Source organism: Telopea speciosissima, chromosome 11 (assembly GCF_018873765.1).
Source record: "Telopea speciosissima isolate NSW1024214 ecotype Mountain lineage chromosome 11, Tspe_v1, whole genome shotgun sequence".
Lineage (NCBI taxonomy): Eukaryota > Viridiplantae > Streptophyta > Magnoliopsida > Proteales > Proteaceae > Telopea > Telopea speciosissima.
Window position 1 is genome coordinate 44,407,591 of NC_057926.1, and position 14,627 is coordinate 44,422,217.

At 37.8% G+C, this 14,627-nt stretch overlaps 1 protein-coding gene across 2 annotated transcripts in view; it reads right to left on the reverse strand.

The window, feature by feature from the left end:
- The window catches only part of LOC122646276 (F-box/FBD/LRR-repeat protein At1g13570-like), a 67,792-nt gene that overhangs the window by 41,474 nt on the left and 11,691 nt on the right, over positions 1-14,627 (reverse strand). Inside the window, exons 3-4 of one of the 2 annotated variants that reach the window (XM_043839803.1) lie at positions 13,389-13,485; positions 2,979-2,985 (exon numbers count right to left, since the gene is read on the reverse strand). In XM_043839803.1, coding sequence (XP_043695738.1) covers positions 2,979-2,985; positions 13,389-13,485 — 104 coding nt within the window. Of the gene's footprint in view, positions 1-2,978; positions 2,986-13,385; positions 13,486-14,627 lie in introns of both variants that reach the window. The other variant, XM_043839802.1, reaches the window with a different exon arrangement.

Genomic DNA, 14,627 nt, shown 5'->3' on the forward strand with positions numbered 1-14,627 from the left:
GACAAGAGTCTACCTTGGAGTTCTGGGAGAGATTGGCCGTGGTAGAAGAGGTGAATCATAGAATCTGACTCGACAACCGATTGGAGGAACTTGAGAACGCTGCGAAGGCCACGGACTCAGAGGAACGAGAACTCGGCTTTGACATCTCTCAAACCAGTGCGGAGGGTGAGGGTGACCTCCCTATAGACTGTAGAGTCGCCGCTTGTGGAGCGAATTCACTAAGTCTGCAACGGCCGGTGTAGAAGATGATGAAGACTAAGACTGCGACTGCGACTGAGATTGAGATTCCAAATTTAGACCCTCACTCCACAGTTGTGCGGCTTCTGGGATGGTTACAAATCCGATGGCTTGCTGTTACCCCAAAACTCCAACTCTCTGAGGATTGAGAGAAACCTACATCAAATGGAAGAGGGAAAGGAAGGAGAGTGAATTAGGATCGGTTTCCATGGTGTTGGAATTTTTCCAATAATTGTGTAGATGGTTTTGGGTCATTCTTTGGTTCAATGTTGGCCTGGTTTTTTTGGCAATTTTGGGTCATTCTTTGGTTCAATGTTGACCTGGTTTTTTAGCTAAGGGACATGTATCTTCAAAGAGACATATCCATTTGTATAGGTGCATTCATAGCACTTGGATTAGAATCTTTTAATCTAATCCATTGATCCAAGAGACACATCTACACCAAGGGGTATCTCCAAGGGACACACCTACACCATGGGCTATCTCCAAGGGACACACCTACTCTAAGGGGTATCTCCAAGAGACACTTACATATGAGTGCTTGGATTAGAATCTTTTAATCCTATCCACTCATGTCAATGGACACACCCATTCCATGAGGTCTCTTGAAGAGATACATCCACCTCTATAAATAGAGGTGAAATGGACAGCCCAAATCATACAATCTTGTGGTACGATTTCAATCAGTCAGGCATTAACAAATTCTCATTTCTCTGATAGTTTCAAGTGATTACTGTCTCTGCAAATCATTAGTCAGTCCAGCCTGTTTTATCTTGGGAGGCAGATTTGCTACAACCCAGTGCAGTAATAGGGTGCAAATACTGTCTTAAGGATAGAGCATTCCCGTTCAACTAAGGCTATCTCTCCATCCTCTCCTTCTTTTGATATCAGTTTCTAACAATCTTAAGACAGTATTTCTTAATGGAGGAGACAACAGTGATGAAGATAACTGGGAACGAAATCACCAAACTAGACAAGTTTGATGGTTCTTTCTTCAAGCGTTGGAAAGGGAAGATGTATTTCTTCCTCACTGCTTTGAAGATTGCACATGTTTTGAATGAAGAGAAGTCAACAGCACCGACAAACGCCACTGGAGAAACTTCAAGTGTAGAAACACCAGTACAGAAACAGCAGCACAAGAAGTGGGAGCAAGACGACTTCATGTGCAAGGGCTACATTCTCAATGGGTTGTTAAACACACTGTATGATGTGTACGAGCCCAAGTTTGCAAACAGTACGTCGAGAGAACTATGGGAGGATCTCGACAAAAAGTACAAAATTGAGGATGCTGGCAACAAGAAGTTTCTTATAAGTAAGTTATTTGATTACAGAATGGTAAGAGATAAGTCTATTATTTCATAAGTTTATGAGTTGCAAGATCTCATGAATCAAATAATCTCTGAGGGCCATACTCTTGACGAGTCTTTCCAAGTATCTACTATTATTTCGAAGTTACCTTTGGTTTGGAAAGACTCTCGAAAAGAGTTGAAACAAAAGAAGGATGCTATGACTATGCAAGAGTTGATTAAGTATATCCAAGTTGAAGAGAATTCTCGCAAACTGGATAAACTTGAATTGGATGAAACAACTCCAAAGGCTCTTGTTGTAGGAAATGCATCTTCTAAGGGCAAAAAGAGAAAGTTTGATGGGAAAGGTACTATTTCAGAAAAGAAGAAGGGCAATTTTTCTACCCCTAAAGCGGCTTGCTGGAAATGCGAAAAAGTCGATCATTTCAAGAAACAGTGTAGAGTTTTTCTCAAGGAGAAGCAACAAAAGGACCAAGCCAACGTGGTTGCCAATGATGATTGGACTGCTATGATATCAGAGGTATATACAGTGGATGATGATGAGGAATGGTGGATCGATTCCAGTGCTACCAAACATGTTGCTAAGAACAAAAATCTGTTCAAAGTTTATGAACCTATAGCAGATGGACAAGATCTCTTTATGGGAAATTCTTCAACTATGAAGGTCATTGGAAAAGGCACAGTGGCATTGGATCTCACCTCCGGAAAGAAGCTTACTTTGAATGATGTACTTCATGTTCCTGACCTAAGGAAGAATCTAATTTCTGTAAGCTTGCTTGACAAACATGGGTTTAAAATTCTGTTTGAGTCAGAGAACGTCATAGTGTCCAAGGGGGGAATTTATGTTGGGAAAGGATATGCATCGAACGGGATGTATAAGTTTAATATGATTAATGGAATTCCATCTTCTGCTTATATCGTTTCTACTTTTGATACATGGCATTCTAGACTTGGGCATGTTAATTATAAGTGCATGAGAAATATGATTAAATTAGGTTTATTACCAGAATGCACATCTTCTAATCATGACAAATGCTCTGTATGTATCAAGTCTAAAATTGCTAGAAAGTCATTTAAGAAAGTAGAAAGGAATACACAACTCTTAAAATTGGTACATTCTGATTTGTGTGAGTTAGAAGATATTTTAACTAGAGGTGGTAAAAGATAATTCATCACTTTTATAGATAATTGTTCAAAATATACATATGTATACCTGTTAAGGACTAAAGATGAGGCTTTGGAGAAATTCAAAATCTACAAAGTCGAAGTTGAAAATCAATTAGATCGTAAGATTAAAATCTTACGAACTAATAGAGGAAGGGAATACTTCTCTACTGACGATTTCTGTGAAGTTTATGGAATTATCCATCAAACGACGGCACCATATAGTCCACAACAGAATGAAGTAGCAGAAAGGAAAAATAAGATTCTAACAGAAATGGTGAATACACTTTTACTTACTTCTGGATTATCAAAGAATTTATGGGGGGAAGCATTAATGACTGCTTGTCATATACTTAATCGTATACCCCATAAAAAGACTAATATCACTCCTTATGAATATTGGATGAAGAGAAAACCTTCTCTTTGATATTTCAAAATATGGGATTGTAGAGCATTAGTAAGATTAACTGAGCCTAAAAGACCTAAACTAGGTGAAAAGACAATTGAATGTATTTTCATTGGTTATGCCCAACATAGCAATGCCTATAGATTCCTAACGATAGAATCTACAGAGACCGTTAGCCAAAATATAATTTTAGAATCTAGAGATGGTGAAATCATTGGGGATTCATTCTCTAGGAAACGGAAGAATGATGATACAAACAAGGAGGATTAAGATACAGTTCAATCAAATTCTGAAAATAATGAGAGTGTGGAACTAAAAAGAAGTAAAAGAATTAGAGTAAGAAAATCCTTTGGTCCAGATTTCTATCAATTCATGGTAGAAGAAAATAGAAATGAAGTTACATATTCTTGTGTGTATAATATTGAAAATGATCCAGTAACTTTTTGAGAAGCCATGAATTCTCGAGATTCTGCCTTTTGGCAAGAAGCTATAAATGATGAAATGGATTCTCTCATGGGTAATAAAACATGGGTTTTAACAGATTTACCTCTTGGATTTAAACCTATTGGTTGTAAATAGATTTTTAAACAAAAGATTAAAGCTGATGGAACCATTGATAAGTTTAAAGCTAGGCTTGTAGTCAAGGGTTTTAAGCAAAAAGAAGGTATTGACTATTTCGATACATATGCTCCAGTTGCTAGAATTAGTACAATTAGACTGTTAATTGCTTTAGCATCGATTCATAAACTTGTTATACACCAAATGGATGTTAAAACTGTTTTTCTAAATGGAGATTTAGAAGAAGAAGTTTACATGGAACAACCTGAAGGGTTTGTTTTAAAAGGCTAGGAAAGTAAGGTTTGTAAATTAGTCAAATCTTTATATGACCTCAAACAAACTCCTAAGCAATGGCATGATAAATTTGACCAAAAGGTTGTAGCAAATGGATTTAGAAAAAATGAATCTGATAAATGAGTTTATTCTAAATTCAAGAATGGACATGGAGTTATAATATGTTTATATGTTGATGATATGTTAATATTTGGTACTAATTCAAGTGTTATATTATAGACAAAGGTTTTTCTATCTTCATGTTTTGATATGAAAGATATGGGTGAAGCAAGTGAAATTTTGGGAATCAAAATTGTTAGATCCTCTGATTGTATTTCTTCAACACAGTCACATTACATAAAGAAAATATTAAAGAAATACAATCATGAGGATTGTAAACCAGTTGCTACCCCATATGATCCTTCTATTAGATTAACTTCTAGTGAAGGGCAGTGTATATCTCAATTCGAATATTCTAGTACTATTGGCAGTTTAATGTATGTCATGCAGTGCACTCGACCTGATATAGCTTTTGTAGTTGGTGTTTTGAGTAGGTTTACTCATAATCCTGGACAAATTCATTGGAATGCAGTTTCTAGAGTACTTAAATACTTAAAGGGCACAATGAGTTATGCATTAAATTATAAGGATTTTTTCGCAGTACTAGAAGGATACACAGATGCAAATTGGATTACAGGATCCGATGAATCAAAGTCCACAAGTGGTTGGATATTTACCGTGGGTGGATGATCAATTTCTTGGAGATCCAAGAAACAGACTGTGGTTTCACACTCCACTATGGAGTTTGAATTTATTGCTTTGGCAATGGCAGTAAAGGAAGCAGAATGGCTTAGGGACCTATTAACAGAGATTTCTTTCTGGCCTAAGCCAATGCCTGCTATATCAATATATTGTGATAATGAAGCAACATTATCAAGAGCTTATAATAAAGTGTACAATGGAAAGTCATGGCATATCATTTTACGACATAGCTATGTAAGAAAACAACTCATCAAAGGAGTTGTAACTATTAGTTATGTGAAGTCAAAGGAAAATTTGGCTGATCCCTTTACAAAAGGCCTAGGTAGGGATGTAGTATGGAAGACTTCCAGGGAGATGAGTTTAAAGCTTTTAAATGAGAGGTAACCTGCAAGTGGAAACCAACTAGACACTAAACCAACATCTAGTCAACTAGTTCAATGGAAAAACACTTGTAGTAATAACCGTTTATGCACTTAACTAGTAGAGATAAGATCTCTTGACATCTCAAGGTCGTGCATGTTTGTATAGAGAAACTGACAGAGGGTTGGATCAATCCTTTAATGAGTCTATGCCTTATAAGAAATGCAAGTCATACAATTACATTTTATTAGATTCACCTATATAAGTGCATGAAGTGGGGCTGCTTCTGCGAGATTCAAAGCTTGTATCTAAGCCACTAATAAAAACCTAAGATGAAAGCACAAGGCCATAAATGTGCGGGTATTATTGAAACTATGTTCCAGTAAGTCATATGTCTAATGTATTAGATTTGTCGCTATAAAATTCTAAGTTCAAGGCTACGGCTACTTCGATTTTGACAAGTCCTAATGTATTTTGACAATATGAAGGTTCAAGTTGAAAGACACCTTTATGTAAATATGATTTAAAGGTACAGAGAGGTTATTGACTGAGACTCAATTATTTTAAAAATTGGAAGAAATTGTTGGAATTTTTCCAATAATTGTGTAGATGATTTTGGGTCATTCTTTGGTTCAATGTTGGCCTGATTTTTTGACAGTTTTGGGTCATTCTTTGGTTCAATGTTGACCTAGTTTTTTGGCTAAAGGACATGTATCTTCAAAGAGACATATCCATTTGTATAGGTGCATTCATAGCACTTGGATTAGAATCTTTTAATCTAATCCATTGATCCAAGAGACACATCTACATCAAGGGGTATCTCCAAGGGACACACCTACACCATGGGGTATCTCCAAGGGACACACCTACTCCAAGGGGTATCTCCAAGAGACACTTATATATGAGTGCTTGGATTAGAATCTTTTAATCCTATCCACTCATGTCAATGGATACACACATTCCATGAGGTGTCTTGAAGAGATACATCCACCTCTATAAATAGAGGTGAAATGGACAGCCCAAATCATTCAATCTTGTGGTACGATTTCAATCAGTCAGGCATTAACAAATTCTCATTTCTCTAATAGTTTCAAGTGATTACTGTCTCTGCAAATCAGTAGTCAGTCTAACCTGTTTTATCTTGGGAGGCAGATTCGCTGCAATCCAGTGCAGTAATAGGGTGCAAATACTGTTTTAAGGACAGAACGTTCTCGTTCAACTCAGGGTATCTCTCCGTCCTCTCCTTTTGATATCAGTTTCTAACACATAGTGTTCCCTGCAAGGATACCTACAACTCATCTTCCCCAATCGATTTGGGGGAGATGAGTTGTAGGTTTTTTTTTTTTTTTTTTTTTTTGTGTTTTTGCAAGGGTAATTTCATCAGTTCATGTCATATTTTTAACACTGTTAGTCATGAACTAACGGAATGGGTTTATTTATTAACGTTTGTAAACCTCGGGGGGTATGCATAATTTTCCAAAACTAGGAGGTAAAATGATCTTTTCTTCAAACCTCAGGGGTGATATGTGTAAATTACCCTATAATAAAATACCCAATGTTGTAATTTCACATGGAGGATAGAGAGGGGGAGAAAAAATTCCTCGTCGTTGCCCCTGTCCCTGCCCCCTTTCGTCCCCCCGCCGGTCCTACCCCTTTGCAAATCCGTAACTCCACTCCCCTACTGCCTCCTCGCCTGTTCATTTTGGTGAGTTCTAATACACACCAAGATCCAATGCACGATTAACTGGCAGATGTTGCGTAATTTCCATTTTAGAAAACTATACAATTATCCGTTGAGTTCACATCAGAGATCAGACATACATGGGTCATGAAACAGTAGAAATCGTAAGATACTAAAAGAAAAATCTTTACATGCCAAATAAATTTATAGAAGAAGTCCGGTTTCATTCTCAAGTGTTTATATTTAATATTAATTTATGAATTTGTAGGTCAACAAATTTTCAGTCAAGAGTGGTCCAACGTTAGGTTCAGGATTGCCATAATGGCTACACGGGGTGGGGAAGAGGGGAGATACAAAGGGCGGAGGTGGGCTGATGATATTCCACCATCAAACTGTTACTCCTGCAGGAAAAATGTTGATTTAATAGAAACCGCTAAAAAGATGGACTTCAAGATCTGGTACATGTATATTCATGTGGTGAGTTGCAGGGGAAGAGAGGGAGCGGGAGGGCAGGATGGTGATGGGAGGATGCTAGCAAGGAGGGTTGTGGAAGATGAGGGGCGGGAGGGTAGGAGTCGTATGTGAAAGAGAGAGAGAGAGGAGGGATATGGAGCCGGAGAAGGAGGGGGATGGGAGCCAGTGACGGAGAACAATGGTAGAGGGAAGAGGAGGGGGAATTACAAAAAGAGCCCTTATTTCAAAAAGTAGAAGCAATATGGGGTGGCAAATAAGTCCGGTTACTAACCAGGGTGGTTACAAACAGTTTTACCCTCTACGGAAAAAAAACAAATCAATAAAAGTGTAAAACCTAAAACTAAAACCATAGTTGGGGCTAAAATCAGGGTTGGGCTGGGCCGGGCCGGGCTCAGCCCAAGGTCTTAACCTAGCCCAGCCCAACCCTGACCTCGGGCTTGAACAATTGAACCCTAACCCGATCTCAGGGTTGAAAAACCCAGTCTAGATCCTCTTCGGGCTCAGGGCGGGTTTGTGCCGATAGGGCCAAACTTATACCTCTACTCACAACCATATGCTAGGCATTACAGTTCAAATCAACAACCTAACCTAATACAAAGGGGTTTGTTTATTGAATTACCTTTGGATAATCCACCTGGAAGAACAACATCAATCTTACACCTACCCAAATGATCTCAATGATGAAAACATTGAAGAATTGAGATTTCTGGGTTTTAGAGCACTCTCAAGCTCTCTATTGAGTGAGCTCACAATGCTATTTGAATTTGGACCCTTGGATCTGCTACGTGAAGGCTACAGATCAATCAAAAGAACCAGGGTTGTGAGGGGAGGGGAGGGGGGGGGGAACCCTTGGATCTGTCGGAGGGTGCTCCTCGACCCTATATTTTGGAATCTTAACAGAGAGTATCATATATGTACTAAACACTAGATCGTTGATTTGTTAGTATGTGTCGCAGCACAGAAATTCTAAGAGGGCCAACCAATCGAGGACTTTGCGGGAGAATAACTTTGGTTTTCGACGACGAACTATGTGAGCCTGTTGCCAAGGATTCAAAGATGGGTTTAGAGGAACTTAGCATACATCCCATGCACCCACAATTTCCTCAGTGCACATATAAATTGAATGTAGATCTCTTCATTTACTTCTGTATTACTTGGAATTATAGGGAATTGCACGATCATGGTAATCTATATAATCTTAACATTGCTTCCACAACCTATATAAATTCATGTTAGGTATTGATGAAATATCTCTCACTACAAACTTTCTTTCAAAAACCAAAATAGTATACCTCTTTGACTGGGATGGAAGGGTATCATAACCAAAATGTCCACAATCCCTAAATGGAGAATTAATTAAGTGAAAAGCTTTAGAAAACAACTGAAATTTTCTACCAAACATAGAATGAATAGAAAAGGAGGAGAGAGATGAGTGTTATCACTACTAAATCATTACGATCCCACAAAACAATGAAAATCAAGCCTTGGTAACTAGTTTCCATTGGCAACATGAATGCTCTTCAACATTCGAATGTGACTTCTGCCATCTAATACTTAGAGTCTAAGACACTTAAAAGTTGGGGGGCTTGAATGGAACTGAAGTGGTCATCAATTTGGATCACTTCTTGGAACTCAAGTCGTCATTAACTTGGATCACTTCTATCAAGTTTCAGGGTCCCAAGGGTACACAATTTTTGCCTGTGGTGAAGCTCTTTCAAATTGAAGCAACTCTTTCGACAAAGTCAATACTTTGATAGTGTCCTTTATTGCATGACCCATTTTTATTGTCTCAAGCACCGGAGAGTTGGCAAGAATAAATTTAATGAGTACCAATTCAATTTCCATGCCAAGGACATCAGAAATATCTAAAACCTGGAGTTTTTTTAAGTCTAGTTGATCATTTAAATTAAACCAGTTCCTTAATTCAAATGCCTACTCTTTTGATATCTTGTTTCCTTTTTCCTAAGATTGTTTACTCTAGCTTGGATTCTCTTAGTGCGTGATTCTAGAGAGGGGGAAGTCTTCTGGTAACAAAAAACTTTTCTTAATCTTTTTTAGATGAAACAAAGTGTAATCACACAAACCACACACCAATCCCAAAAGGTTAACCTCTTTCCTTAATATTGTGTACTACTCTTTGTAGACCAAAACCATTTGGGGGCTTAGGATTTCGATCGAGTTCTCCCATAATGTATCCATACTTTTCTATCCGGGATAATGTTTGATAATGAGTCATACCATAATTCTCTTAGGGGTTGGATTCTTAAAGATAAGGACTTTCCCACATGTTAGATAGATTGTAATAAAAAGAGAGATTTAATAAATATTTTGTTATTTTGGGAAAAGTGCTTCAGTCCCACATTGGAAATCTACAAGAGTTATAAATGGTATTTATTATATTACCTTCTTTATCTCTTGAATTAAACCGAAAAAAAAAGAGACATTCTACGGTGTATATGCGATGACAGCATACAAAGTGAATAGATATGTCTATTCAAAAGAGGTGTTCTACTTCTATAAACTAGAAGTACTGTTTTCAAACGAAATTATCTCTCTCTTGCAATTCAGTATCTCTTGAAGAGAGTTTCTGTGTTTTATTTTTGTTGCTTTGTTGATTCCTGAAGGTGAATTTGCCGTGTAGGGCAAATATCTCCTTCAAAATAGCGAGATCGTTCAAAGCAGTTTGAAGTTCCTTCTTCAAAACAGAGTTTTTCTAATACCACAAGGGTAATTTACACGGACTTCCCCTAAACTTTGGCCACTATTCCTGACAACCCCTATATGTTTAACAATCACTTGGATCTCCCCTACTTAAGGGGGTTTATTACAAGATAGTCCACTCTATTAGTTGTCTTCGCTTAAATGATGATATCATAAGTTAATTTTGTTTAAATGCCTAAACTGCTATTGGATAAAGGTAAACTTATTGTTTTACCCTTGTACAAAAAAAAATAAAAAACACCAAAATGTCCTTATCCACATCTTCAATCTCCCTCTCTCTCTCAACTAGGGCTGTAAATGGATAACCGAAAATCCAAATTTGATCTGCATCCGTATCCGTTTAGGGGCATCTGTATTCGTTTAGAGATATCCGGAAAAAAATTTGAATACTCTGATAGAAATCCGAATCCAAATACTTAATTATAAAAATTAAGTAAATAACGATCTTTGGGGTTTTTGAAGATTCAGCAGGTTCTAGAATATGAGGAAAAGAGAATCATGATCCAAAACTATGGATTGAGAGTAAATTGTATCCACTAAGGGGAGGAATGTTCGAGTTACACAAGGCAGAGGTGTAAATTGATGGCTGAATTCGATCCGCATCCGAATCCATCTGAATCCGTTTAGAAGTATCCGTTTTCGACCAGAAAATATCCGAATCCAATTACATCCGATCCTAATCCGAGCCGATTCCGATCCGTTTACAGGCCTACTCTCAACCATCATCTCCACTCAACTACTTCTCCCTCCAAAACCCTCCTCCATACTCTCCGCACCTCCCAACAAAATCAAAACCCCCAAAATGTACTTATACTCCGAGAAGCAGTTCTGCTGGAGATCGTCGACGAAGCCAATCTCTTGGTCAAGTGTGTGAATGCTTTTCGCCTTGGGTTTAGATTCACTCTTTACTCGTACCCCCCAAACAAAAAAAAAAAAAAAAAAAGGTTTCGCTCTTCATTGGACATGTTGCCACCAATCTCGAGTGGTATTCTCAGCTTTTAATTAAACGACGGTACTCAAAACTGGTATCACCGTCCCTTCTCCTTCCTCTTCCTCCTCTGCAACCCCACCTGCCGCTACCCCCCTCTGCAACCCATGGACGACTTCTGCACCCCACCTTCACAGAAGAAGAACGGCTCTGGGCACCTGTACAAGCAGTTAGCCACCAGGCTCATATTCGCACTGCCCGGTTTCAATGCCATTAATGGCCATGATATCGGCCCAAACAAGTAGTTCCCCCCAAGCAATAGCCTAGCAAACGCTGATGTTCCCACACTCGACACCGATGCCTTCAGTGCGTACTGAGACGGTATCATCTCTATGAACTTGTTCTTTTCTTCTCCAAGGACAGGGCCGACAACTTCAGCATTATCCCCATGAATGCAAGCAATAACCCTTGAAGCTCGTTGTAGCTCAGATGCAAGGCCACCAACTCGCTATGTGCTCCCCTGTCTCTGAGAACTTGTATCGATGACAACCGATTGTAGAATAGAGTAAGTTGTTGCAAAGACGGGTATTGGAACATAATCGATGGAATAGCGCCCGACAATCGGTTGTGGCTCAGATCTATCACCTGCAGAAACCCCAAATCCCTGAGTTTGATTTTCTCCAGTAGATTTCCTTCTGTGCATTGAACCACTTCACCACTCCGGTAGAGGTTGAAGGAGCAGGGCGGGGGCGGAATTGCAGGAGGAGGAAGAGGAAGAAGAAGATGAAGGGTAAAAGGGTCATGTTACATGGACCCAAGGTTAGTTTGGGGATTAAAAAAAATACTACAGTAGAAGTATGTTTGTAAGGGTATTATGGGCATTTAGATTATATTTGGATAATGACATCATCACTTAACAGGTCTCTTTTGACGGTAAGGGTACGTTTGTAAAAATCTTTCAAAATACAAGAAAGGTTCACAAAAAAGATGAAATTCTACGGGTTGTAAACGTTCTTGTTTGAAACCACAGGGGTGGTAAACATAAATTTTCCCAACAAAAAAAGATAAAGAGATTAAAATATTTCCTAAAATCTTTAGAATGGATGGCAAGGCTCTGTATTTTACCGAGAAATAAGCCTGAAAGGGTAAAAAGAGAGATCTGAAAGAGAAAAACTCACAAAAAGCAGAAAACAATTATAGATGATCAATCTTAAATGTATGAAATCTTAAGGTCCCAATTCTATGTTAATACAAAGCCATCGGTTTGGCTGACTTGGCTCCATGCACTTGTCAGCTACTTAAAGTAAATTTTTTTTTTTTTGGGTTTATTACTAATTCCTTTTTTATGAGTAAACGAAAGTTTCATCAAAGAAAGAATTAAGCTCAGCAGTACAGATGTAATCACATATTACATCAAGGAATAGCTCATTTTGTACAGTTAGTATTAGCATTACTTGGCTTCAATGTTTCTGATATACTGCAAATTCCAACCTCATCTGTATTGAGAAAAGGGCACCGGTCATATCTTCCCATAGGTCATTGCATTGCTCCATTTGCTGCCCTTGAACTATTCAAGTTCGATGGTCCTTAAGCTACATAATCTAACATTGCTTCTACCAACTATATAAAATCCTATTAGACATTGCTGAAATCTCTCTACAAACTTTCTTCCAAAAACTAAAATAGCTTACCTCTTTGACTTAGATCGGAGCATGTCATACCCCAAAAGTCTACAATGCCTAATTGGAGAATTTATCAAGTGAAAAACTTTAGAACACAACTGATAATTTTCTAGCAAACATAAAATGAAGATAAAAGGGGGAGAGAGATGAGTACTGTCATTGCGAAATAATTAGGATCCCACAGAACAATGAAAATCAAGCCTTGGCGGTCACTAGTTTCCATTGGCAACATGAATGCGAATGTGTCCTCACATGGATCCTTGAAAAGAAAATAAATTAAAAAAAAAAAAAAGAAGTAAAGAAGTGAGAATAAAAAAAATCAACAGAAACTCAGGAAAAATACTGCCTAAATAGGATCAGCTACATGGATGAACACCTCAGCTACCAAATACTAAGATACTTATAGGGGGGGCTTGAAAGGAACTCGAGTGGTCATTAACTTGGATCACTTCTATCAAGTTTCAGGGTCCCAAGTACACAATTTCCGCTACTGGCGAAGCTCTTTTGAATCGAAGCAACTCTTTTGACAAAGTATTGACTTTGTCAGCGTCCTTTATTGCATGTCTGATTTTCATTGTCTCAAGCACTGGAGAATTGGCAAGGATAAATTTAATGAGTACCAATTCAATTTCCTTGCACTCATCAGAAGTAATAACTACGACCCGGAGTTTATTGAATGTAGACTCCAACTGATCCTTTGCTTCTTTCATATCTATGACAGGAAAAATTGCAGATTCCCTATAATGCCGGAGCTAGAGATTGAATATGTTAATTAGAGCAAGAAACAATAGGAAAGCAAAAAGGAAAAATGATAGAGATACAAGTAAGATACCATGATTGCAAGCTTTTGCAAATTAGGGGAGCTATTAAGTAAACATATAGCAACTAAAATTTCTTTCATATCCTCCGCGTTTAATGAGAAGAAGATGGTCTTCAAATGATCCAAAGTATTAGGAAGCCTTGTCACATCACTAAGAGCTAAGGACTGTAATAGAATGCAAGCAGCATAAGTAAACATAAAAGATTTTGTGCAGTTGCTGCGCAAATATGAAAATCACAAAGTTCTATTACCTTTAGAGTACACTCTCCAATGTAAAGAACTTGAATACCAAGTAGAGAGCCAAAAATATTGCTAAAATTGCAGGTTTTCCGTTCATCAGGACGAGCCACAGTTGTTGCATATAAACTTGCATAAACTAAAAGTTTTAAATCTATGAGATGTATAAGAATGAATTTCCCACCGATATACAAGTGTTTGAGTTTTGGATTGCTAAGTTGAATATGAGTAGGACCATCAATATCAATCAATATCAAACTTTCTAGTTCAGGGCAAGAAGAAACCAAACAATTCAATGTTGCATCGGAGAGTGTAACTTGTTTAAAAAACAAACTTTTGAGACAGCTAAAGCCTTTCAACCTCAAAGGAGGTACGATTATGCAGCGAACCAGTGTTAGATGAATCAGTTGTTTAAAGGAGAATAAACATGGAAGAACACTATGTCGACGAAGTGAGGATTTAGAAATCCAAAGTTTAAATTCTGTCAAAGAATATAATGAGAGAGCAAAAATCCAGCTGTCTATCTCTGCACAGGTTTGCAAATGCGAACTAAAGATCCTAAATGTCAGAATTGGGCCTTTATGAATTAGGAGAACATGATTGATAATTCTCACAAGTTTATCATGACCACCAACTGAACCATCTGAACCTGAACCTGGTGGTATACAATCATCATTGAATATGAGATGTGGAACTGAAATCCATTTGTATCTCCAATTACTTGATAGAACACTAGTCCTCACCACATCTCTAATTGACAAACTAGAAAAGATGTTTTCTAGTATACTGTCTGGAAGGTTACTCAACAGGTCTCGAGTTGAATGCAGAGCCATTTCCAACCTGCAATTAATGGTCATTAATTAGTTTGATCATTAAATTCTTTGTTATTGAAACCAGATTTCTGATATTTAAAAAACCAACATCAGACCTTTACCAAAAAAAAAAAACCAACATCAGACCAATCAAAACTTCTACTACTAGAAATGCAAATTATTAGCAAGGAGAATAAAACAGAGA